Source organism: Saccostrea cucullata, unplaced genomic scaffold, assembly GCF_032062105.1.
Source record: "Saccostrea cucullata isolate Sc308-1 unplaced genomic scaffold, CSIRO_AGI_Scuc_v1 ctg209, whole genome shotgun sequence".
Classification (NCBI taxonomy): domain Eukaryota; kingdom Metazoa; phylum Mollusca; class Bivalvia; order Ostreida; family Ostreidae; genus Saccostrea; species Saccostrea cuccullata.
Window position 1 is genome coordinate 118,909 of NW_026925659.1, and position 23,834 is coordinate 142,742.

General features: G+C 34.9%; 1 protein-coding gene across 2 annotated transcripts in view; it reads left to right on the forward strand.

Annotated features, from left to right (window-relative positions):
* LOC134269529 (protein-associating with the carboxyl-terminal domain of ezrin-like) overlaps positions 1–23,834 on the forward strand; it is a 78,425-nt gene that overhangs the window by 1,526 nt on the left and 53,065 nt on the right. For both annotated transcript variants that reach the window (XM_062751730.1, XM_062751732.1), the window contains exons 2-4: positions 8,492–8,677; positions 14,854–15,024; positions 15,562–15,661. In XM_062751730.1, the coding sequence (XP_062607714.1) occupies positions 8,492–8,677; positions 14,854–15,024; positions 15,562–15,661 (457 nt within the window). The remainder of the gene's footprint in view (positions 1–8,491; positions 8,678–14,853; positions 15,025–15,561; positions 15,662–23,834) is intronic.

Here is a 23,834-nt window from a genome sequence, read left to right on the forward strand (position 1 = left end):
CTATGAGGGTAGATTGTAATTTGTCGTTTTTCTGTTTTCAAATTTTTACAGAAAAGAAATTAGAGAAAGTTTCAGCAAACCAATATTGCATATTGTAATTAAGAAAAATATAATAATAAAAAGTATTTTTTTTTTTATCATTCTCTAAAGACGTATAATGCACGATAAAAAATACCCCAGGTATTTTCAGCTATTTATGGAGATATATAAAGAGGATTTTTTTTCAGAGTTTTATTTTTCAATGCGTGTTTTAAATTTGGCAGTCATGTGTAGCGCGCAGATACATGTACTGTATAAACTTTTCAAAATGCAGGCACGTAGCAGAGCCCCCCCCCCACTTTTTTCCCATTATGGCAACCTTACCTTTACTATTGAAAATGTCTCGACATAGTAATATCAAGGAAATGTAGTAGTGAACAAAAAAATTGGAATTTACTTTCAAAAAAAAGTTATTAACCTAACTCGTAATCGTATGCAAACTGCCTGGAAAAAGGTAAAAAAATTTTTTAGAAATACATGTATATCCAATTATTTGGTTCATACCTGCTTCTAAATGTTCAATATCTTTCTCCCATTTTAGGATTATATTTCTAAATTAAATGGAAAATTAAAAATCGCAACTGATCTATTCTGATTTTTTTTTTGAGAAATAAATACTAATTGCTTATTTATTTGATAGCAAATTAATTGAAATCAATTTTTAAAAAAACACCTCGAATTTTTTGTCGGCAAAATTATTTTGAAAATCAAGAAACACCATCATATTTCTATTATTTTTTTTTTACGAATAATTATTTTAAAAGATTAATTATGCTGTCAATTCATTTCAATTAATATTTCTTCTTGATTCATTTGAAGAAATGTAGCTGAAAAAAAATCTGTAGTTGGATATCTTAATTATGTTTACGGGCGCACTTGCGATGTTAAAACGCTATCTACGCACACGTAAATTCAGTCATACTCTGGCAATACAGGAAGTCTTTGGCTCTGTCAGTAGACGACTTTCACAGGATTCAACTGCTGTAAGATACTGTTTTCCCTCTATAACCTTACCAACTTTATGGGTCCAGTATCTCAGAAATAAAATCTGTATGGATATCTTAATTATGTTTTTCATGTTGCCCCATACTCTGGCAATACAGGTAGTGAGGTACAGATCGAAATTTCCCGATAACCTTTGAAGATTAAAAATATTAACAGGTAACTTACAAAGGAGAAAATGGGGAAAAATGAGCGTTACGCCGACAATGGAAGATAACTCTTAGGAATGTGAAATTCGTCTATTGCGGCAAAATGGCATCCAATGTAAACAAACGTTAATGGCTGTATTTAGTAAACTGTAACTGGATTTAATTTTTGTTGAATAAATAATTGCACTTGTTAAATTATTTAGTGGTATCTCTTCGTACTCTTGCATATAGTGATTTTGGATATACGACATTGGATTCAATACATTCGGTAAGAATTTATTTCTTAACTTGATTTATTGTCTCCTTGATTTAAATTTTATGCCTACAATAAAGTGCTTAAATTTTACTTCCAAGACACTTAGATCGTATTTATTTTATTAAAAATTGCACAATTTTCGCGGCGGAGCAGAGATACTAACAGGTTTGTTTTGAGAAGACTTTTTTTTACCGTATTACATGTACTATGGTGGCCGCCCAGTATTCCAACAGCCCGATAGCCCAGTAATCTGATGGTCCGATGGTCCGACAGCCTGATAGTCCAACGGTTTGACAGTCCGACAGCCCGATAATTTGTGGTTACATATAACTAATTCGTACAGCAGAAAACGGGAAGAATTAACCTGTGCTGTGCATGGTTGGTATGGAAAGTTAAGTATGAAGCATTATTAACCCCCACCCCCCATCCCCCCATAAAATAGGTTTTGCTTTCAATTGGTTTTTTTTAATTGGTAATCAAAGTATCAGGGATATATAGCTTTTTAATATTTTTTTGTTATACCCATATAAATGGCTTTCTATAATATAATTTATTTATTACAAAAAAAAAAGTCTAACAAAAGAGTGCTTATTACATTGGTCTAACATTTTCACTGTTGACGGGCCTGCCGGTCCAACATAAGAATTGTTAGACTGCAATGTCACTGCTACTTCACAAGTAATAAATCATCGTTCAATATCGGCCACACGGAAATAGCCGAAGTTAAGAGCTGCAAGAAATGTTGCTACCAGCAAGGAAAGGAAGAAGGATAGAGTATGTTTTGTGATAAATAATTTTTATACCTCCGCTCCGGAGGAGAGGGGGTATACTGTTTTACCCTTGTGTGTCTGTCCGTCCGTCTATCTAGCTGTCCATCTGTGTGTCTGTCCGTAACAAATTTTCGTCGCAATTTTCTCTGCAAGTACTCATCACAGATGCTTGAAATTTGGGATACATTTTTGTTCAAATCCAATGTCAACTTCCTGTTTGTCTGTGCGTCTGTCCGTTTCATACATAACAAATTTTCATCGCAGTTTTCTCAGCAACTACTTATCGCAGATGCTTGAAATCTTAACACAATCTTTTATGAGGCATACCATACTGTTGGATTCATTTTTAGGTCACCTGAGTAAACTCAGGTGACCTATTGCTATCTGTTTTCGTCCGTCGTCGTGCGTCGTGCGTTAACATTTGAACATTTTCAGCTTCTTCTCTGCAACCACTGAACCAATTTCAACCAAATTTGGCACAAAGCATCTATGGCTGAAGGGAAACAAATATTATGAATTTCATGATCCCTGCCCCCCTAGGGCCTGAGGGGTGGGGCCAAAACCACTAAAATTTGTGTAATCTTTAAAAATCTTCTTCTTTACTCCTGGACATCAAGCAGTCAAACTGTTTGCATGATTGTAATCAGCATTAAGTCCTCTACCAAAATTGTGAAATTCATGGCCCTGGGGTCAGGGGTTCTAGTGCTAGGGTGGGGCTAAATAAGTATATAGTGAAAATGCATTATTTCTTTGAAAATCTTCTTCTCTGCTCCTGGGTATTAAATAAACCAACTAAGTACATAGTTATGATGAGCAAGAGTGCCTCTACCAAAATTGTGAATTTTATGGCCCCAGGGTCAGGGGTTCTGGTGTTAGGGCGGGGCTCTTTTGATTATATAGTGAAAATAAATGAATTCTTTGAAAATTTTCTTCTCTGCTCCTGGGTATTAAGTAGATTAACTAAGTGCATAGTTATGATGAGCAAGAGTGCCTCTACCAAAATTGTGAATTTTATGGCCCCAGGGACAGGGGTTCTTGTTTTAGGGTGGGGCTCTAATGATTATATAGTGAAATGCATGAATTCTTCGAACATCTTATCCTTTGCTCCTGGTCAATATGCTAATGATCTAATTACATATTTAAGGCCAGGATTTATTTTATTTTCAGTTTTACAAACCCTCCGCTCAAGGTTTTGAATTTTCAGAAAAAAATATAAAAAATTTTCTTTCCGATGTCAAATTTTAGTCGGGATCGAGATTTCAAATTTACGAACTCGCACTTCCGGTTTTACGATGAAACGGCGGGTAAATAAAGCTAGATCTGAGAAGATAGCTTGGTTTAGTGTAAAATTCATCGATAAGAGTGCCATTCAAAACGTTTCACCCGTTCAAAGGACAAATAAAATGCTGACGACTTTGTTGCACAATGACATGCTGGTGAGATAATCATGTATTCGTTTCAAAAGTAACTGTAAATTATTTTCCTCCCCCAGGTTTTAAACTGCCCGTGGTAGCTATTGCATATTGCCAGCGACATTGTTTAGGTCTCTGTTATAGCTTACAGTTTAAGCACCATTCTTTAGAAAAGGGTTGCTTATGCATCAGATGTAATGAATAAAACTATGGGAGAAGTTAAGTCCATTTGAGGAAGAAATAAACAATAACCTGAAGAAATTTAAAAAATTCAACTATTAAAAGGCAAGAATATACAAATATATACAGGCATGTAGTATCATTTGTATCAGCCAGAAAAATTATTTTAAACTTAATTGAAAAAATGTTCACCCTACTTTGCAATACTCCCTGTCTGTTTTATGATAGGAATTATAATTTTAGGCATCAAGTAAATTTTAGAACAATGTCTACACATTCACCTAACACATATTAAAAAAATGAAGATATATTGAAAGACTTTTAAAGAATTGATTTTTAGCCGGGCTTATTGCTCAAAGAGCAATAGCCGGCTTATTTAAAATATATTTTGATCAACATCACAAAAGTCATATAACTGGCCCAAACTGGCAGATGATGAAATAAGCAATTAAATGTTCTTTTTTCCTATTTGTAAGCATTATGTGTCCAGTGTTTAGGAGCCTATTAGGATAGCATAAAAAAAGAATGTACAAATGTTAATAATTGATTTATTAAATTTTTTTTTATTTCCTTCTCCTTCGGGACTTTTTTATTCTCATGTTCATAACTAAACCTAAACAAAAATGCTGGCCTTATAATGAAGAAAGGGGCCTCTTTCAAAATAGATAATTTCAGGGCCGTTGGGTCAGGGGTACCAGGGGGGTACTTTGACTAAAAATAAATTAATGCTTTGAAATCTGCCCTTTGATAAGCAATGGTGCCTCTTTCAAAATTTGTGAATTTCATGGCTTTTGGCTTAAAACACGAACCAAATACAATCGCTGGAAAGTTGTTACATGATACTCAGGTGACCTATAAGGCCCGTGGGCCTCTTGTTGTTTAAATCCGATGACAACTTCCTGTTTGTCTGTGTGTCTGTCCGTTTCATACATAACAACATTTCGTTGCAGTTTTCTTAGCAACTACTCATTGCAGATGCTTGAAATGTTAACACAATCTTTGTTGAGGCATGTTATATGGTGGGATTAATTTTTATATGAATCTGATGTCAACTTCATATTTTTCTGTGCATCTGCCCGTAATTGAACTTGTGTATTTTCACATGATAATGTTTATTCACATCAGAGCAGGGGTACCGGTATCACTAGTGAGCATTTCTTGTTATGATACATGTGTATAATGAAAATATTAATTTTCTTTCTCAGCTATTGTTTTATATTTACTGATTAAGCAATGATTTTCCATATAAAGTAATTGATAATATAGTGTGAATTGATTGAATCAAAAGTGAGCACTGAAGGGTATAACAAAACAGTTATAGACTGGGATTTGGGCAACATATGATTTGTTGGACCTGTGAAGGTGAAAATGTTGCCCGAGGCCTCAGGCCAACATTTTCAACTTTAGGGCCAACAAATCAGATGTTGACCTCATACACAATTATTAACTATATTCCTCATATAATTTGAATTTTGTTTTTTGTCCCCTTTTTAAAAATAATGCTACGTACGTCCCTGGTTGTATGGCAGAAAATATTTCAGTATTAGTGATTCTTAAAGTTATATATGGCTTGTCTGAGATAATAGTATGATATAAGTGGAAGATAAACATGTATGTTACCAGTATTTCGTTCAAATAAAACAATCACCGATTCGAAATTTATTAAGCTACGGTTTCTATAGACGAATTTCCTCTTTTATATCTTTGAAGTGATTTTGATTGTTTGATTTACAGACAGTCCTTTCTTTATAAGCTGTTTAAAATAAGTAGAAAAATCTTTTTTCATATGAATACTAAAACATTCAATTGTAATTATTATGGAAATTAGACAGCAAATTAAATTATCCATTTCCTTCGAGTGAATAATTTCTTACAGTTTTCTGTTGAAACAGCCCACCCCCTCCCCGGCGACTGTAATTTTCAAAACGCTATTTTTTGCAGGTTATAGTTGACAAACAAATAGATGGAAGACAGACAAAACACATACACGCACCCTTATGGGCTTGATCTTTCGGTCCATGGGAATGAAAAGTTAAACTTTTGTTTTAACCCTTACACCAAGTGTTACACTTGTACTTAGGTCAATTTTGGTTGGAGTTCGTAATTTCCTTGAAATGATGTGTGATAGGAATAATTTTAACTCTATCAAAAATATTGGTGATGGTGAAAATGTCGGACTACCGGGCCGTCTGACTATCAGACCGTCGGACTACTGGGCTGTCAGACTATCGGACCGTCAAACTAGTTGGTTGTCGGACTATTGGACCGTCGGAATACTAGGCTTGAACCCTATACTATTAAAAGGCTGATTTCTTAAAGTCTTCTTCAAATTGATAGATTAAAGTTCTAAAACTGTTTTCATGATAATTTATGTTCATATGTGATAACAAATAGGTAAATAGTGATGGTGATAACTTACGCTTTCAATTCAGATGTCGTGCAGGATTATATGACGAAATAATATTATGAATGGGTAAAATTCAGTCAATATCAAACAGTTACAACATATATTCAATTTTACATATTATTCCCTTTTATCATGCATATTTAATTCCTAAACGTTTAATTTCTCCATAATTGATCTAACATGAAACATGAATTTGGACACTTTAAGGCCTATGATCATCAAACTTTGACAGTTGATACTTCTTGGGTTCTTTTAAAACGTCAACTTAACAGTAGGTCACCATGACTGTCTTTTTGAATTTTATGGCTAATCTTTTCGAAAAAATTTAATCCCATTATTTCAGACACTGAGAGGTTTAGAATCATCAAATCTTGTAATTTGATGCATCTTGGGGCCTTAAACCATATTTTTGAAAAAGTAGGTCACAGTGACCTACTTTTTGAATTTTGCAGGCATTTGATTTCAAATTGTTTAAAAGGCATATTTTGAATACTTTCAGACCTTATTAAGGTCAAGATCTAGTAAATGAAAGGTGCCTACAGATTCATCAAACTTGAGAAATAAATTCCTTTATTGATGCTTTACAATTTTAGCTGGGTCAAATAAGGTGTTTCAGGGCATAAATTGTAGGTAAATAAGATGAAAAACTGTATTTTAAACTGTCATTTTCAATGAAAAATTAAGAAAATCAGTCATGAATATGGGAGTGTTTTTCAAATTCGGCAAAGGAAATATATCCAGATTGCCTACAGTCTCTCAGAAAACGGTAATTAGTATGTTCTAGGCTTCTTCTTTAAATCAATATCAAATTTAATATAGGTATCTGGTTTACTTTTCATATGATTTCAAATTGAATGACATGAAAATACCCCATTTTCTACATAATTCTGCTAAAGCCATAAAGTACGGGATAAAGAAAGTTGAAATTGATTATGACGTCATAATGGATCTAGCGCCAAAAAATTAGTCTCAAGTTATTTACTAGATCTTGACCTTAATGATCATCAAACTTTGTCAGTTGATGCAACTTGGGTCTTCGGAAAATGTCGACCAAAATGTAGGTCACACTGATCTACATACGATATTTTATGGCTATATTTAAGCATCTTAGGTACTTATTGGCTTAGAATCATCAAACTTTGTCAGTTGATGCATCTTGGGTTTTTGGGGAATGTTGACCAAAAAGTAGGTCATGGTGACCTACTTTTGACATTTAATGGCCATATTTAAGTATCTTGGGTACTTATTGGCTTAGAATTGTCAAACTGTGTCAGTTAAAGAATCTTGGATTGAATGTCAACGAAAAAGTAGGTCACTGTGACCTACTTTTGAATATCTCAGGTACTATCTTGTGTTTTCGGAGATTATCGACCAAAAGTCACAGTGACATACTTTTGACATTTAATGCTTATACATGTATTGAAGTATCTCAGGTTCTTATTGGCTTTGAATCATCAAACTTTATCATTTGATGCATCTTAATAGGTTTATGGGAACGTCGTTCCAAAGTGTAGGTCACCGTGACCTAGTTTTGACATTTTTTGGCTATATTTAAGTAGCTCTTGGATACTTATTGGCTTAGAATCATCAAACCTTGTCAGTTGATGCACCTTGGGTTTTCGGAGAATGTTGAGCAAAAAGTTTGTCACTGTAACCTACTTTTGAATATCTCAGATACTTTTTGACTTTAGAATCATCAAATTTTGTCAGTTGATGGATCTTAAACTATCGGAGATTGTCGGCCAGAAAGTAGGTCATGGTGACCTACTTCTGACATTTTATGGCTATATTAAAGTATCTTGAGTACTTATTGGCTTAGAATTGTCAAACTTTGTTAGTTGATGCACCTTGAGTTTTTCGGAGAATGTCGACCAAAAATTAGGTCACAGTGACCTACTTTTGAATATCTCAATTACTTATTAGCATAGAATCATCAATCTTTGTCCGTTAATACATCTTGAGTCCTCAGAAAATTTCAATCAAAAAGTAGGTCACCATGATCTTCTAATGGTATTTTATAGCTATATTAAATTATATTCAGTTTTAACTGGCTAAGATTCATCAAACTTTGTCAGTTGATGCATCATGGGTCATTGGATACTTAGAGTTTGAGGCTTCAAATTGAGTGATAGATTGTACAATTTATCAGAAGAGCAATTCAAGGCCCTTGGGCCTCTTGTTTCCTAACCACAGACTCAGGTCCTTGGACCTCTTGTTCATGTTTGACTCCTTTGAAGCCTTTTAATATTTTTTTTTTTTGCCTAATGTACTTTCAGTTTATGAAGAGTCTCAGACATCCCTATATTTTAAAGTATTTGAGTGTAGCTGAACTGACTACTGAACTTCACTTAGTCATTGAAAGATCCACACCACTAACATTTCTCCTAGACACTTTAGAACCTTTAGAAATCACTGCTGGAATTCATGGTGTAATGGAAGGATTGTCTTTTCTCCATGAACAGGTACAGTGTTTTTCAGTCCATGCAAAAGATTGTAGACTAGCTGTTAGACCTGACTGATTGTACAGTGCATGGTGTCAGATGGGTAAAATTTTTAATGGACCAAATGTCCTTGTATGGTTTTATGTCTTTTTGCTCACATGAGCCAAAGCTAAAGTGAGGTTTTTTGATTCAAATTTCCATTGTTTTTTTTTTTCATTCCTGACTTGTTCACAGTCTTGTTGGTGTAAGTTTCCACATTTTTAGCTCACCCGAGCTGAAAGCTCAGTTGAGCTTTTCTGATCACATTTTGTCTGTAGTCCATCTGTCCATCTGTAAACTTTTCACATTTTTGAATTCTTCTCAAGAACCACTGGGCCAATTTTAACCAATCTTGGAACAAAGCATCCTTGGGTGAAGGGGAATTTAATATGTTAAAATGAAGGGCCAAGTCCCCTTCCAAGGGTAGATAACCAAGAAAATACTAAAATAGGGTGGGGTCATTAAAAAATCTCAAGAACCACTGGGCCAGAAAAGCTGAAAGTTATGTAGAAGCATCCTGGAGTAGTGTAGATTTTAAATTGTTCATATCATGACCCCTGGGGGTAGGACGGGGCCACAATAGGAATCAAATTTGTACATACAAATATATAGGGAAAAAATTTAAAAATCTTCTTCTCAAGAACCAATGGGCCAGAAAAGCTGAAACTTATGTGAAACCATCCTGGGGTGATGTAGATTGTAAATTGTTCAAATCTTGACACCCCCCCCCCCTCCCCGGGGTAGGACAATAGGGAATCCAAACTTTACATAGAAATATAGGAGAAGATTTCAAAAATCTTCTTCTCAAGAACCACTGGGCCAGAAAAGCTGAAAGTTATGAGGAAGCATCCTGGGGAACTGTAGATTCTAAATTGTTCAGGTCATGGCCCCGGGGGTAGGGCAGTGCCACAATAGGGAATCCAGTGTTGCAAATTTAAAAAGCAAGGAAAATAGACTTGAACTTTAACAAAGCAGAATGCAAGATTTGACTGCCTGAAGTTAAGTGTATTGGGCACATCTTCAGCAGAGAGGGGATGAAGCCAGACCCTGAGAAAATAAAGGTAATTAATGAGATGAAAATGCCTGCAAACAAAAAGGATAGACAATGATTTATGGGCATGGTAAACTAAGGTGGAAAGTTCATACCAAATCTTGCAACACTGAATAAACCCCTATGTCATCTACTACAAAAGGAAATACAGTGGCACTGGGACAAAAGACATGAAGAGTGTTACAAGAAGCTTATTGAGTGCCTTATCAAAGCACCACTATAACACTTCTACAACATAGATAATGATGTCATGTTATCTCTGGATTTCTCCTCAGAAGGAATTGGGGCCTGCTTGCTACAAAATTCTCAACCAGTTAGTTATGAGTCAAAATCTGTCAGTCTAGCCGAAAGAAACTACAATCAAATACAAAAAGAACTAGAAAGTCTGCTATTGCTTGCAATAGCCTATGTTACCCCGAACTGGACAAGAATTTCATTTTTTGTAACAATACCCATTAGCTAAGCTTGGACAACCATCAATTTGTATCAGTCCTTTCAGTACTTTGATTTGAAAATCAAAGTTTCAGTACTTTGATTTGAAAATCAAAGTTCAAGAATTTTTCACTTTCCCCTACTTTCCATGGGAATAATCATTTATTTGAAAATTTTAAATGCGAATCGCACAACTACAAGTACTAATCACTGAAATAAAAAAAGTTTCATGACGAATGTTCAAGGGACCAGAGAGAACACTTGTAGACAAAATTCGTCGCTTTTTGCAAGCGTCCATGGGAACGGTAGCCATTTTGAAACTGAATGACCACACAACACAACTACAACCAGTGATCATCCTTTGAGGAAAGTTTCAGGGATATTGTCCCAGCTATCTTTGAGAAACAGACTGGAGAACAAAAACATGCGTACAATCGTAATATGTCGTCCTCGACTTCGTTCGGGGTGACATAACTACTTTCTATTGTCATCGGTGCTTGAAATATCACCAATATATCTATGGGAAATGCGTCACGTTGAAACTGACCATAACCCATTACAAAGTTTAATTAAGAAACCACTTGCGACAGTGCCTCCTAGAATCCAAAGAATGATGCTGCAGATACACGTTTACAATTTATATGTAAAGTATAAACCAGGCAAAGAACTTTATATTGCTGACACCTTAAGCAGAGCAACAGAGAGGGATGAAGACAAATTCAAAATACATACCCTGGAATACTTGCCTGTAAACGAAAAGAAGATGGAGAAATTCAAAACGGAAATGGCAAACAATGTTAAACTGCAACAATTGATACAAGTTGTCTTTGAGGGATGCCGGACACTAGAGCCAAATGCCAGGAAGCGGTTAAACCTTACTGGAATTACCGAGATGAAATCGGATGCTATGATGGAAATGTAACGAAAAATAAACGTCTGATTGTCCTGAATCATTGAGACAGGACATGCTTATACAACTGCATAACATACACATGGGACTGGAAAAGACCAAACAAGAGCCAGAGATATTTTATTTTGGCCAGGAATTAATGCCGACATCACCGAACTTATTACAAGTAGCGGCATGGGTGTCAGAAGCAAATTGAAAGTGGGAGGGCTAATCGAAAGTGGGGGGGGGGGGGGGGGGGGGGGGGCTAAACCAACAAAAAAAGGTAAATCCCAATTTTCAATGCCTATAAAATTTGGTACAGATTTATTCGAACTAGATCGTCAAAATCACATTATCATAGTGGATTACTTTTCAAAATTCTTTGAAGTAGCAAAACTTACATAAACCAAGAGCTCAAGTGTTACCAAGAAATTGAAAGAACATTTTTCAAGATACAGGATACCAGAGGAAGTTATGAGCAACAACGGACCACAATTTTCAAATGAAGAATTCAAGAAATTTTCAGTGAAGTATGATTTCAAACACACTACAAGTTCACTACATTATCCTCAGTCAAATGGAAAGATGGAATGGACCATACAAACCGTGAAGAAAATTATGACAAAAAAAAGCCAAAGCTGATAGAAAAGACACATACGTTAGCTTTTTGGAATTGCGAAATACACCAATAGATGGAAATTTAGAATCAACATCTCAAATAATGTTTACATGAAGAACAAAAACTATAATTCCAGTGTTACCAGTATTACATGTATTAATGTAGGACATTGGCATATATACCTTCCTCTGGTATCCTGTATCTTGAAAAATTTCAGTGTTATACAGTACCACCCGGAGACACCTCTATGCACATAATGAAAGTAAACACAAGGCAACATATATAAATGATTTCTTGGCATAAATTATTTTTTACTTAAAAACTTAAAAAATATGTTTAGATTTTCCATTTAGATTCTTGTAGGTGCATACCAGTTAAAGCTGCGACATTCTCACCACAGTCTCATATGGTTTATCCCTGAAAAGTGAACTTATTTTCATACCGAGAGAGTGGAGTACTGTTTACCCTTGTGTGTCTGTCCATCTGTCTAGCCGTCCGTATGTGTGTCTGTCCATGACAAATTTTCGTCGCAGATTTCTTAGCAATGTTACAACGCACTTTGAAAAAAATTGTCAAAGTGCATTAAATTTGGGACCAATCTAACACACTTTGAAAAAGTGAAATTTCTTTTCAAAGTGCGTTAATATTGACCATGTTAATGCAAGTTAGCGCAAAAAAATGTGTATAGATTGATCTATGTTTTTACAATTTTTTCGGAATGATAATTAATTGATAACTAATAAGAGCACTTGAGGACTTGAGATATTGACGTTTTAAATATTTTGAATTTTGTTAAATGTTATAAAAAATGGAGAGATGATTGTTTAATATCATTATTTTGTTTCTTTTTAAAAATTTTAGTCTGTAATAAGTTCGGTAGATGTTTGGGGGGGGCGCCTAAAAGTGAACGACTTAAAGCATCACATTTTTTAGCTCTTCCTTCTGTCCTTCCATCCTTCTGCCTGTCCTTCAGTCACACTTTGCATTTAGCTCTGTTCAAAGCTCAGTTTCAAAGAAACTATCTAAGATATTTTCATCAAACTTCATATTTATATATAAATATACAAGTATATTCGTATATTTTATTTGACCTTGACCTCACTTTTATCAAAGATTAAGTCAGTTTTAATTAAAGAAATCATTCTATATATTTTTATCAAACTTCATATGTTGGTACATATTGATGAAAGATATGCAACTGCATTAACATTTTTTTACCTTGACCTTTCCTTTGACCTTGACCTCACTTTTCCTAAATTAGTGTCAAACTTCATAAGCTGATACATATTGATGTAAGCAATTCAATTGTATTAACATTTTGACCTTGACCTCACTTTTATCAATTTGTGTTTAAGTCAGTTTTAAAGAAACAATTTATGACATTTTTTCAACTTCTTATGCTGATACATAACTGATGAGAGCTTTTCAACTGCATCAACAGTTTTTGACCTTTGCATTTCCTTTGACCTTGACCTTACTTTAATGAAATTAGTGTCAAACTTCATATGCTGATACATACTGATGTAAACAATTCAACTACATCACTATTCAAGATATTCTGATCAAATTTCTTATACTAATACTAATTTTCATGTTGCATTACTAATATACTCTTGGCAGGGCATTCATGTCCTATGGACATATTTCTTGTTTTGTAATGATATACATCATATAGGCATTGAAAATGTGCCATTTGAGACTCGCCCTTTTTACTTCCCTCCCCCATTTAATTTACCACCAACACTTGTGTATTGACCTGGAAAGATAAAGAGTAGGGCTGAGAGACCTTCTACCTGTCTTCTCCTCTTCTTGAAGGGAGTAAATCAATTCATATTTTTTCAAAAGATAAATCAATGTATTCTATTACTAAAAGTCCAGAATTTTTGGTTTATACATATTTTTTTTTCAAAGTGCGTTAAGTTTCTCAGTTGTAAAATATGTAGATGTAAACTCTTAACGCACTTTTAAAATTTTTTTCAAAGTGCATTGAATTGGTCCCAAATTTTAACGCACTTTGAAATTTCTTTTAAAAGTGCGTTGATTTTGTCCCAATTTATTTTAACGCACTTTGAAAAAAATTTTCAAAGTGCGTAAATTTGTCAAAGTGCATTGCCATATACACTAAAACTCGTTTAGTACGAACACGGATATAGCGAATTCACTGATATAGCGAAGTTTTTTGGGGTCCTCGGCAAAATTTTTAACAATTCTTTGCAAAATTTTACGTTTATAACGAACTCTGAAAAAGCGAATTTATGGATATAGGGAACTTATTTTTAAGTCTCGCAGAGTTTAAAAGTAATGAAATTTACATCTTTATAACAAATTTTCAAAAATTTCAATATAATATATGTTGAACTGACTTTATTTTTTAGTAAGAATTTCCAAATGAATGTAATTCAAAATGAAAATCTTCCTACCATATTCGACAGTAATACTTGAAGGAAAAATTGCATATTGTGAATTAGCTATTAAGATATGATTTCGTTTAACAGATATAACAAATTATGGATATAGCATATTAAATTCACAGGTCCCCAGGACTTCGCTATAACTGAGTTTTACTGTAGCAACTACTCATTGCAGATACTTGAAATTTTAGCACACTCTGTTGAGGCATGCCATATGGTGGGATTCATTTTTGTTCATATTGGATGTCAGTTATAATGAAGTGCATTAAAGTGTTAAAAAAAAATTTATGGATGGAAAGTTTGGGTGTTTCCTATCGGATGTCAATTGTTACTTAATGACACACCCATTTCTTTAGAAAATTGAAAGAAATATTTGTCATAAAGCTTTAGAACACCCACTCTTTGTGACTAGCAACATGTGATGTACTAAACTTATGGAGCTTTTAAAAAAAATAGAATGGAGAGTTAGATACACCTCGCTTCTTTAAAACAGGTAGTGCAACGAATATGCACAGATCTATAAATTTTTCTTGTCTAATGGAGCTACCAAAACACATGTTTAGGTCGAACATGTGTTTGCTTGGTACAAGTAAGCCTTGGCTCACAGACTTCTTGTTTGAACAAGTGTGTAGTGAACATAATTTATGTAATAAATGTAAATAGTGTGTTAAAGTTACTTAATAATTAGAATACAACTAACCCTAACAAAATACATTTAATTTTATAAATGATGACATTTTTTTACTTTAAATTCAGGCAAAAATTTCCCACAATAATATTTGCCAGGAAGCTATTTATGTGACATCTATAGGGACTTGGAAAATAGGTGAATTACAACATTGCTGCAAGTTCCTGGAAATAACCCCTGAATTCCTGAAAAATTCAAGACCATATCGAAATGCAGACTGTATTTCACCAGAGGAGAAGGTGAGACTGTACTTTTGAATTATGCTAAAGAACAAAATTTTTTGTTATACCTTTAAAAATTTGTTCCTATACAAATCTATATGAAAAAAGACTAACATTTCTAATGTTTTTCTGAGCGGGCATAAAACAGTTGATGTTAAACCACTGAGTGAGATGTTGGACCGGTCGATGAGATGTTGGACCACTTACGTCACAGAATGGGCGGAGCTTAATCTCATTTTCATTCATTGAAATTCCACAGTGACAGACCTGCTGTTACATCATGGAAGACAGTACAAAATAAATTTATGTCAAAATATAATAATAAAATAAAAGGAAAGGTATAACAAAACATTTATTGGGGCAAAATGCGTTTTGTCGACCCTCAAACCAAACTGTCTGCCTTTGGCCTAACGACCTCAGGCAGACAGTTTGGTTCTTCACTCCGACAAAATGCATGTTGCCCTCGAAACTCAGTCAATAAATGTATAATAAACATAAAGATTAAGTACCTGTTTTTACAAAATAATGTAATACTGTTCACATTTGCACTTTCAGGCTAATAAGCTAACAGTCACTATTGAAATGGGCCACACTATGGATGTGTTTTCTTTTGGAGTGATGTGTGAAAACCTTTTAGAATATCTTGCAGAATTAGGTTTGTTATTAAGCCTTCCTCAGTTTTAGCTCAGTTCAAAGAATTTTAAGTTAGAAGATGAGGAGACATAATATGTGATACCCCCAGTGTTGGTGTTGACATCCCAGGTTAAAGATTTTTTTCTTTTTAATTAAGTACATGTACTTCTATGCCCTACAATATCAGCAAAGGAATGATCATGTCATTGTTTTTGAAGCAGGTTAAAGTTTTTGGTGCCTATTAAAGTTTTTAGTGTCTCATTTCCAAGTAACTTTGAGCCCTAAGTCGACCAGACTTTCACAGATGATACATCATAACATCTAAGGATGCACAGTGCCACTATAGCTTGCTTTGGATGCTGCATCTGATCTACATTTTCTGGATGAGTCAACAGGTTAAATTTTTATGCCCCCCCCTGTAAACGAAGTTTCAGGGGTATATAGTTTTTGTCATGTCCGTCAGTCTGTGTGTCTATCTAGCTGTCTGTTTGTCCACAAAAACTTTAACCTTGCCCATTACTTTTGATTTAGTGAAGCTATGACTTTCTTATTTCACATGTGTATTCCTTGTGAAAAGACCTTACACTTGATAGCAAGACCTTTGACTCTTTGACCTTGACCTTGGAGTTTGACATACTTTATAAAAAAAATTAACCTTGGCCATAACTTCTGATCGGTTAGGCTAGGGCTTCCATACTTTACATATGTATTCTTTGTGGCAAGACCTTTCATTGGATACCAATTACCTTTGTCTTGGGACCTTGACCTTGAGGATTTCAATACTTATGAAAAAACTTTAATCTTGGCCTTCTTTCATATTTCACAGTTGTATTTCCAGTGAGAATATCCTACTTTTGGTACCAACAATTTTCGCTGTGATGCCATATGGGGGCATCAGTGTTTCACAAACATGATTTGTTTGGTGCAGGTCTCATTTCCAAGTAACTATGAGCTCTATGATGACCAAGCTTGCATGGATAATACATCTAAGGGTCACACTACCAGGATTGCTTGGAATGTTGGATCAGACACAGGCACGTATTCCAAACAAAGGAAATTATCTGTTATCTATTACCAAGAAACTATATGACCTATCTGAACTAAAGAAGAAGTCTCAAAAGGCATTATCTGTGGTTCCCGGTTAAATGTTAATTTTTTAACCTTCATTAAAGAACTTAAAAATTAAAATTTTATTAATTCTCTTATGTCGTTTTCGACTTCTTCTCAACAACTACTGGGCCAATATCAACCAAACTTGCCACAGTTTTTTTATCCTTAGAATCAATTTGTTCAAAACATGACCACCAAGAGTAGGGCAGTGCCGTGTACAATAAATGAAGATTTTAAAGGAATTTTTTGGAAAAATCCTAGTCTGTAGAATGGAAAAGCGATGTTTATTTACTTTGATATGGAGGGATCTTTAGGTAGTGTAGATTCACTTTTGTTCAAATTATAATTCCAGGGGGTAGAGAGGGGCACAATGGGATGAAATTTTTACAAAGGAATATATAGGAAAAAATCTTCTGTTCAAGAACAGCAAAGCCATTGTTTTTGATATGGAAGCAGTTTCTGAGGTAGTGTTAAATTCAAGTTCTTATTTTCAATACTGAACTGATTTGTGTTTTTTTTTTTTTCTAGCCAATGTGCCCAGGTGAGCGATGAGGCCTATGGGCCTCTTGTTTTCATAGATAGAAATAGGAAAGACACAAATGAATGCATTTTGCTTAATGATGTACATGTATGTCTTGCTCTGGATCACTCTAGTTATATACATTGAATCTTACAAAGTCAAGCACAAATCCTTTCAGATCAGGTGTACAGATACGAGTCTTCAATGCCCCACCTTTATACCCTGTCACATCCATGATTCAATTTATTCAGATGAGGTCTTGTAATTCTTTATGAATATGTGAAATTTTGTAAAGAGAAAATTTATAGGGATGTTACAACACATGTTACAAATTTTAAACTAAGATGATCAGAAATACTACAGACATTCTTTTAGAATTGGGGGCAGCAACATCTGCAGCTACAGCTGAGGTATTGAGGATCCTTTCATTCAAACATTAGGTAGATGGTCATCCAACTGTTACAGTAGATAAATAAGAACATTGTCAAATGTGCTACAAGAAGCTAAATGAAAACTGGGCTCTTGTTTTAAGTAGAAGATGTATATGTCAACTGAAAAGTGATGCAAGGTGTATATTTAATAACTTCTTGGGGCTTTCATGTGTCACATGCATTCTCTCTATTGTCATTGCCTGGGCCCTGAGGTCCATGCAGTAAATATATAAGCGAGGTTAAACCGGATGCCCTGGGCAAACAACAGGCTACGCATGCACGAGAATGCTAGAGAGTTTGCACCTTAGGTAACTTGCCCATAGAATACTTCGCCCTCTTCGAATTAAAATATGCCATTCATTGGCAAATCGCGCTTTTAAATCTGCATATCGCATTTACATATTCATTGGCAGATCCGATTTTCTCTCTTTTACATATTATACTTCTATATACAAACTTAACATTGTTTCTATGGTACAAGCATTTTAAGAAGTTACAGTTATACAGATACATGTAACTAAGTTACATGTACAACTTGAATGAAAAACGTCACTCAGCGAATAGAGATAGCTTTAAAAAGATAAAGCGCGTTTTCACCGGCATTACCGGTAGTTTTAATTTGTGCATTAAGGCTCGCAAAATAATTTAATATTTCAGCAATCTAAATATCGTTTGATAAAGGTCTGTAGCAACGGCTTTTAATGTGTGTGTGTGTGTGGGGGGGGCTCCGACAAAAAAAAAATCTGCGTACTACAGAGCTGTGCTACTCATGAACCATCAGATCTCAATTTTTCCCACGATAAATTTCTTCCGTATTAATCCAGAACAGGTGTCAAGTCCCAGCCAGTATGAGTTACACGTATCAAAATAACCCGATTTTTTAAACTGACAAAATAAAGGTCCCTAATCGGAGATAAAATTTCACAATTTTGCTTTGAGGCTACAATCACTTATAAGTAGGCAGATCATTGTAGAAAAAGTGAACAAACTTACATGAATATTCCCTACACCTAGAAATTTTCTTAATGATTACTCGCTTGGCCCTTAAAACCCTAACAAATTTGATATTTTTAGCTCTTCTGAGCCAAAGGCTCAAAGAGCTAATGCTATGGCCATTTGTGCAGTGTGCGGTGTGTGTTAACTTTTTAGAATATGGGCCATAACTCAAGAACCCCTTGGCCAATCAGTGTCAAATTTGTCACAGGGTATCCTTGGCCCAAGGGCTACCCTGTATACTAAAATAAGGGTTTGAACCCTTAAACAAGGGGAGATAATCAGGAAAACAAAACCCAAAGTACTGGTTGCTAAAAAATCCGTATTCCGTATTAATCCAGAACAGGTGTCAAGTCCCAGCCAGTATGAGTTACACGTATCAAAATAACCCGATCCTTTGAACTGACAAAATAAAGGTCGCTAATCGGAGATAAAATTTCACAATTTTGCTTTGAGGCTACAATCACTTATAAGTAGGCAGATCATTGTAGAAAAAGTGAACAAACTTACATGAATATTCCCTACACCTAGAAATTTTCTTAATGATTACTCGCTTGGCCCTTAAAACCCTAACAAATTTTGATATTTTTAGCTCTTCTGAGCCAAAGGCTCAAAGAGCTAATGCTATGGCCATTTGTGCAGTGTGCGGTGTGTGTTAACTTTTTAGAATATGGGCCATAACTCAAGAACCCCTTGGCCAATCAGTGTCAAATTTGTCACAGGGTATCCTTGGCCCAAGGGCTACCCTGTATACTAAAATAAGGGTTTGAACCCTTAAACAAGGGGAGATAATCAGGAAAACAAAACCAAAAGTACTGGTTGCTAAAAAATCTTCTTCTCCAGAACCACCAGGCAGATTTTCACCAAACTTACATACAAGGATCAGGATATGTTGAAGATTAAAAATTGTTCAAGGCATGACCCTCGGGCAAAGGGCGTGTTCTCAAGGTCACTTCAAAGTTGACCTAAATTTACAAATAATAAAAACGTTTATATTTTGCTTACTATTAGGACTAGGATCATCAAATCTTGTAAGTTGATGCATCTCAGGACTTCACATCATGTTAACTCAAAAGTAGGTCACGGTGACCTACTTTTCAAATTTTGTGGGCATTTGTTTTCAAGTTGATTTGAAGGCATATTTCGGGCACTTTAAGGCCTATGATCATCAAACTTTGTCAGTTGATGCATCTTGGGTCCTTGAACAATGTCAGCTTAAAAGGAGGTCACCGTGACCTACTTTTTGAACTTTATGACTAATTCTTTTTAAAACATTTAATCCTATTATTTCAGACACTGAGAGGTTTAGAATCATCAAATCTTGTAAATTGATGCATCTTGGGACCTTAAAACATATTTATGAAAAAGTAGGTCACTGTGACCTACTTTTTGAATTTTGCAGGCATTTGTTTTCGAATTGTTTAAAAGGCATATTCTGATTACCTTCAGACCTAGGATCATCAAACTTGGTCAGCAGATGTATCTTGTGACTTTAAAAATTGTCGACCAAAATATAGGTCACGAAGACCTAGTTTCAACATTTTATGGCTATATTTTAGTATCTTTGGTATTTATTGGCTTAGAATCATCAAACTTTGTGAGTTGATGCATCTTGAGTTTTCGGAGAGTGACGACCAAAAAGTAGGTCACAGTGACTTAATTTTTGACATCTTATGGCTTTATTTAAGTATCTTAGGTATTTATTGGCTTAGAATCATCAACAACTTTGTGAGTTGATGCGTCTTAGGTTTTCGAAGTGACGACCAAAAAGTAGGTCACAGTGACCTACTTTTGACATTTTATGGCTTTATTTAAGTATCTTAGGTATTTATTGGCTTAGAATCATCAAACTTTGTAAGTTGATGCATCTTGGGTTTTTCGGAGAAAGATGTCCAAAAAATAGGTCACAATGACCTAATTTTTGACATTTTATGGCTTTATTTAAGTATCTATGGTACTAACTGGTTTAGAATCACTAAACTTTGTTTGTTGATGCATCTTTGGTTTTTAGAGAATGTTGATCAAAAAGTAGGTCATGGTGACCTACTTTTGAATATCTCAGGTACTTTTTGGCTTAGAATCATCAAACTTTGTCAGTTGATGTATCTTGGGTTTTCAAAGAATGTAGACAAAAAAGTAGGTCACGGTGACCTACTTTTAAATATCTCAAATACTTATTGGCTTAGAATCTTCAATCTTTGTTTATTAATGCATCTTGAGTCCTCAGAAAACTTCAATCTTAATATAGGTCACTGTAATGTACTTATGGTTTTTTATAGCTTTATTATTAAAAATATTTTCAGTCCTAATTGGCTAAGAATCATCAAATTTTGTCAGTTGATACAACTTGGGTCTTAGGATACTCAGGTTAGAGGCTTCAAATAAAAGTGATAGAGATTGTACAATTTATCAGAAGAGCGATTCAAGGTCCTTGGGCCTCTTGTTATTTAATGACTTAACTTATTTGTGTCATAAACGAGGTAAATTATTAACAAGCAAGTTGATGAAACAAGAATATCAACAGTCTCGAGCTCGTTTAAAGTCGTCATTTTGTAAATTTTATGGTCGCTACAATGACCTTGTCAGCAAATACAATTTATCATTGAGACAAATGCTGACTGACGTTTTTCATACTTATTGTAAGACACAAATATTTGCATTTTGCTTAATGATGTACATGTATGTCTTGCTCGGGATCACTCTAGTTATATACATTGAATCTTACAAAGTCAAGCACAGATCCTTTCAGATCAGGTGTACAGATACAAGTCTTCAATGCCCCACCTTTATACCCTGTCACATCCATGATTCAATTTATTCAGATGAGGTCACATTTATACTGCGGGCATTTACCTGTAACGACACAAATACATGTGGCCTGTTATGATTCTAAACAGGTCATAAAGAGGTTAATCGCATGTATTTAGTACTGTACACAATGTGTAGATGTGCATATTACCACGAAATTCCAATTCCATTATTTTTCTGGGAATTTTGGCACTTTTCAACAGATTTTTGGCCATACCTTGAACATAGAGATGAACAGTTTGTCAGGGCAACTCCTCATAAAGCCCTGCACAAAATTTCGTAAAACTTGGCAAATATTTAGGACACAATGTGTAGATGTACATATTACCAGGAAATTCCGATTCCTTTATTTTTTAGGGAATTTCAGCACTTCGAGTTTTGGCGGAGTGTGGAGGTATTTGAGCTTGCTCACTTTTTCTTTCGTTACACCTGCTACCGACTTTTACTGATGTAAACATAATGAATTCTAGTCAACTCGGCACCTGGTATACTCGGCATCTGGTGAACTCGGCACCAAGTGAAGTGAATTCGGCACCAGGAATATTCGGCACCTAGTAAATTCGGCACCTGGTTTATTCGGCATTTAGTTAATTCGGCACCTATTTTATACGAATTACTTTTCACTTCTTTATTATATTTTTTATTGCCAATTTATTCAATTTTTCTAACATAAGGGGTAAATTAATTGAGGATTTGCGATTATTACACACTGGGTCTGTTTTTTTAATCTTTCACAACATTCTTTGAACATTCTCCATAAAATTAAATAAGTAACAAAATACTCGAAAGGGATCTTGAAAAATTAATTTGATAAAAGGAAATGTTTTTAATATCATGGATCTACATAATTGTTTTCTATAAAAAAATATATATATTGAGAAATTAAGCTCTTTTTATATCTTTTTTGTCTTTTAACATATACTTAATGTCTTTGCATCATTAGTATGTACTTTTAAACCTATTTCAAAGACTTCATTCTTGTCCCTTTAGATTGACCCTATTAAAAGTTATTGCCCCTTTTGCGAAAAACCTTGTCATTGCTATTGCTCTGAAAAAGTAAATCGTAAAGACATGAAACCTTCACTTATGTGTTAAGGGACTTGAGGCACAACTTTAATGTTCAAGTGCGAAAGGATCTGGTGACTCCTTGAATGAGTTACTGCCCTTAAATTCTTTTGTGCTTACCATGAAACCTTATAACTTTAAAACTATACGTCATAGAGACGTGGGGTTAATTACAATGTGACCCTTGACCTTTGACCTTGAAAATAACTTGAAGGTCAAGGTCAACTCCAAATTTTTTGAAATTTTTTCATTTTTTTCTTCTTTTAAGCCATTCCTGGTTTCTTTTTGATGAAATTTAATTTTAAAGAGATAAATATTACATGAAATTTGAAATTCAAAGAAGGTGGAAAGACCTCTTATTGTTCTGTGAACAATAAGTCTCCTAGTTATTACTTATTTTTTATCTTTACATTAAGATTTAAATAAGTTCAATTTACCGTGATTGCGCGGACATTCTCTCAGAAAATGATAAAATATTGCTAACTTAATAGTAATTTCTTTTACCTGTAAACCATGTTCCTGGACCTTTCGGAACACAGCCTGTGTCCAGTGAAAAGCACAACCCTGGATTGGCATGCGAGGAAACCGCTCCTTAAGTGCCTACCAAAGTGCCGCCTCAAAATGCCGGTGTTGCGGGACGTGCAGGTGGAGATGCCGGTGTTGCGGGATGTGCAGGTGGAGATGCCAGTGTTGCGGGACGTGCAGGTGGAGATGCCGGTGTTGTAGGATGTGCAGGTGGAGATGCCGGTGTTGCGGGACGTGCAGGTGGAGATGCCGGTGTTGTAGGATGTGCAGGTGGAGATGCCGGTGTTGCGGGACGTGCAGGTGGAGATGCCGGTGTTGCGGGACGTGCAGGTGGAGATGCCGGTGTTGCGGGACGTGCAGGTGGAGATGCCGGTGTTGCGGGCTGCGCAAGAAGTGGAAGAGCAGGCTCTGCATTTTTGCACTTAGAACACGTCCATTCTAACTCTTGCTTGCCTCTTACATGATTTCTATACTGTGGTCTACTAATTCCTAAAAAAAAAAAAAAATACAAAATTATAGTGAAAAATCATAAAAACAAAATACTTGCCTTCAGTTAAATTTTATTTCTGCAATTATTTGACACATTTGATATTTAAGAATTGAATAATTATTTTCTAACCAGTGTTGCATGTCCTATGTTGCCACTTGTGACATTGGTCACACTGAACAGCTTCCTGTCGAGGGCGAACAATTTGGTTGCATTGATTGCATTTGTCTGTAAAAATATATAAAGTATAAAAATA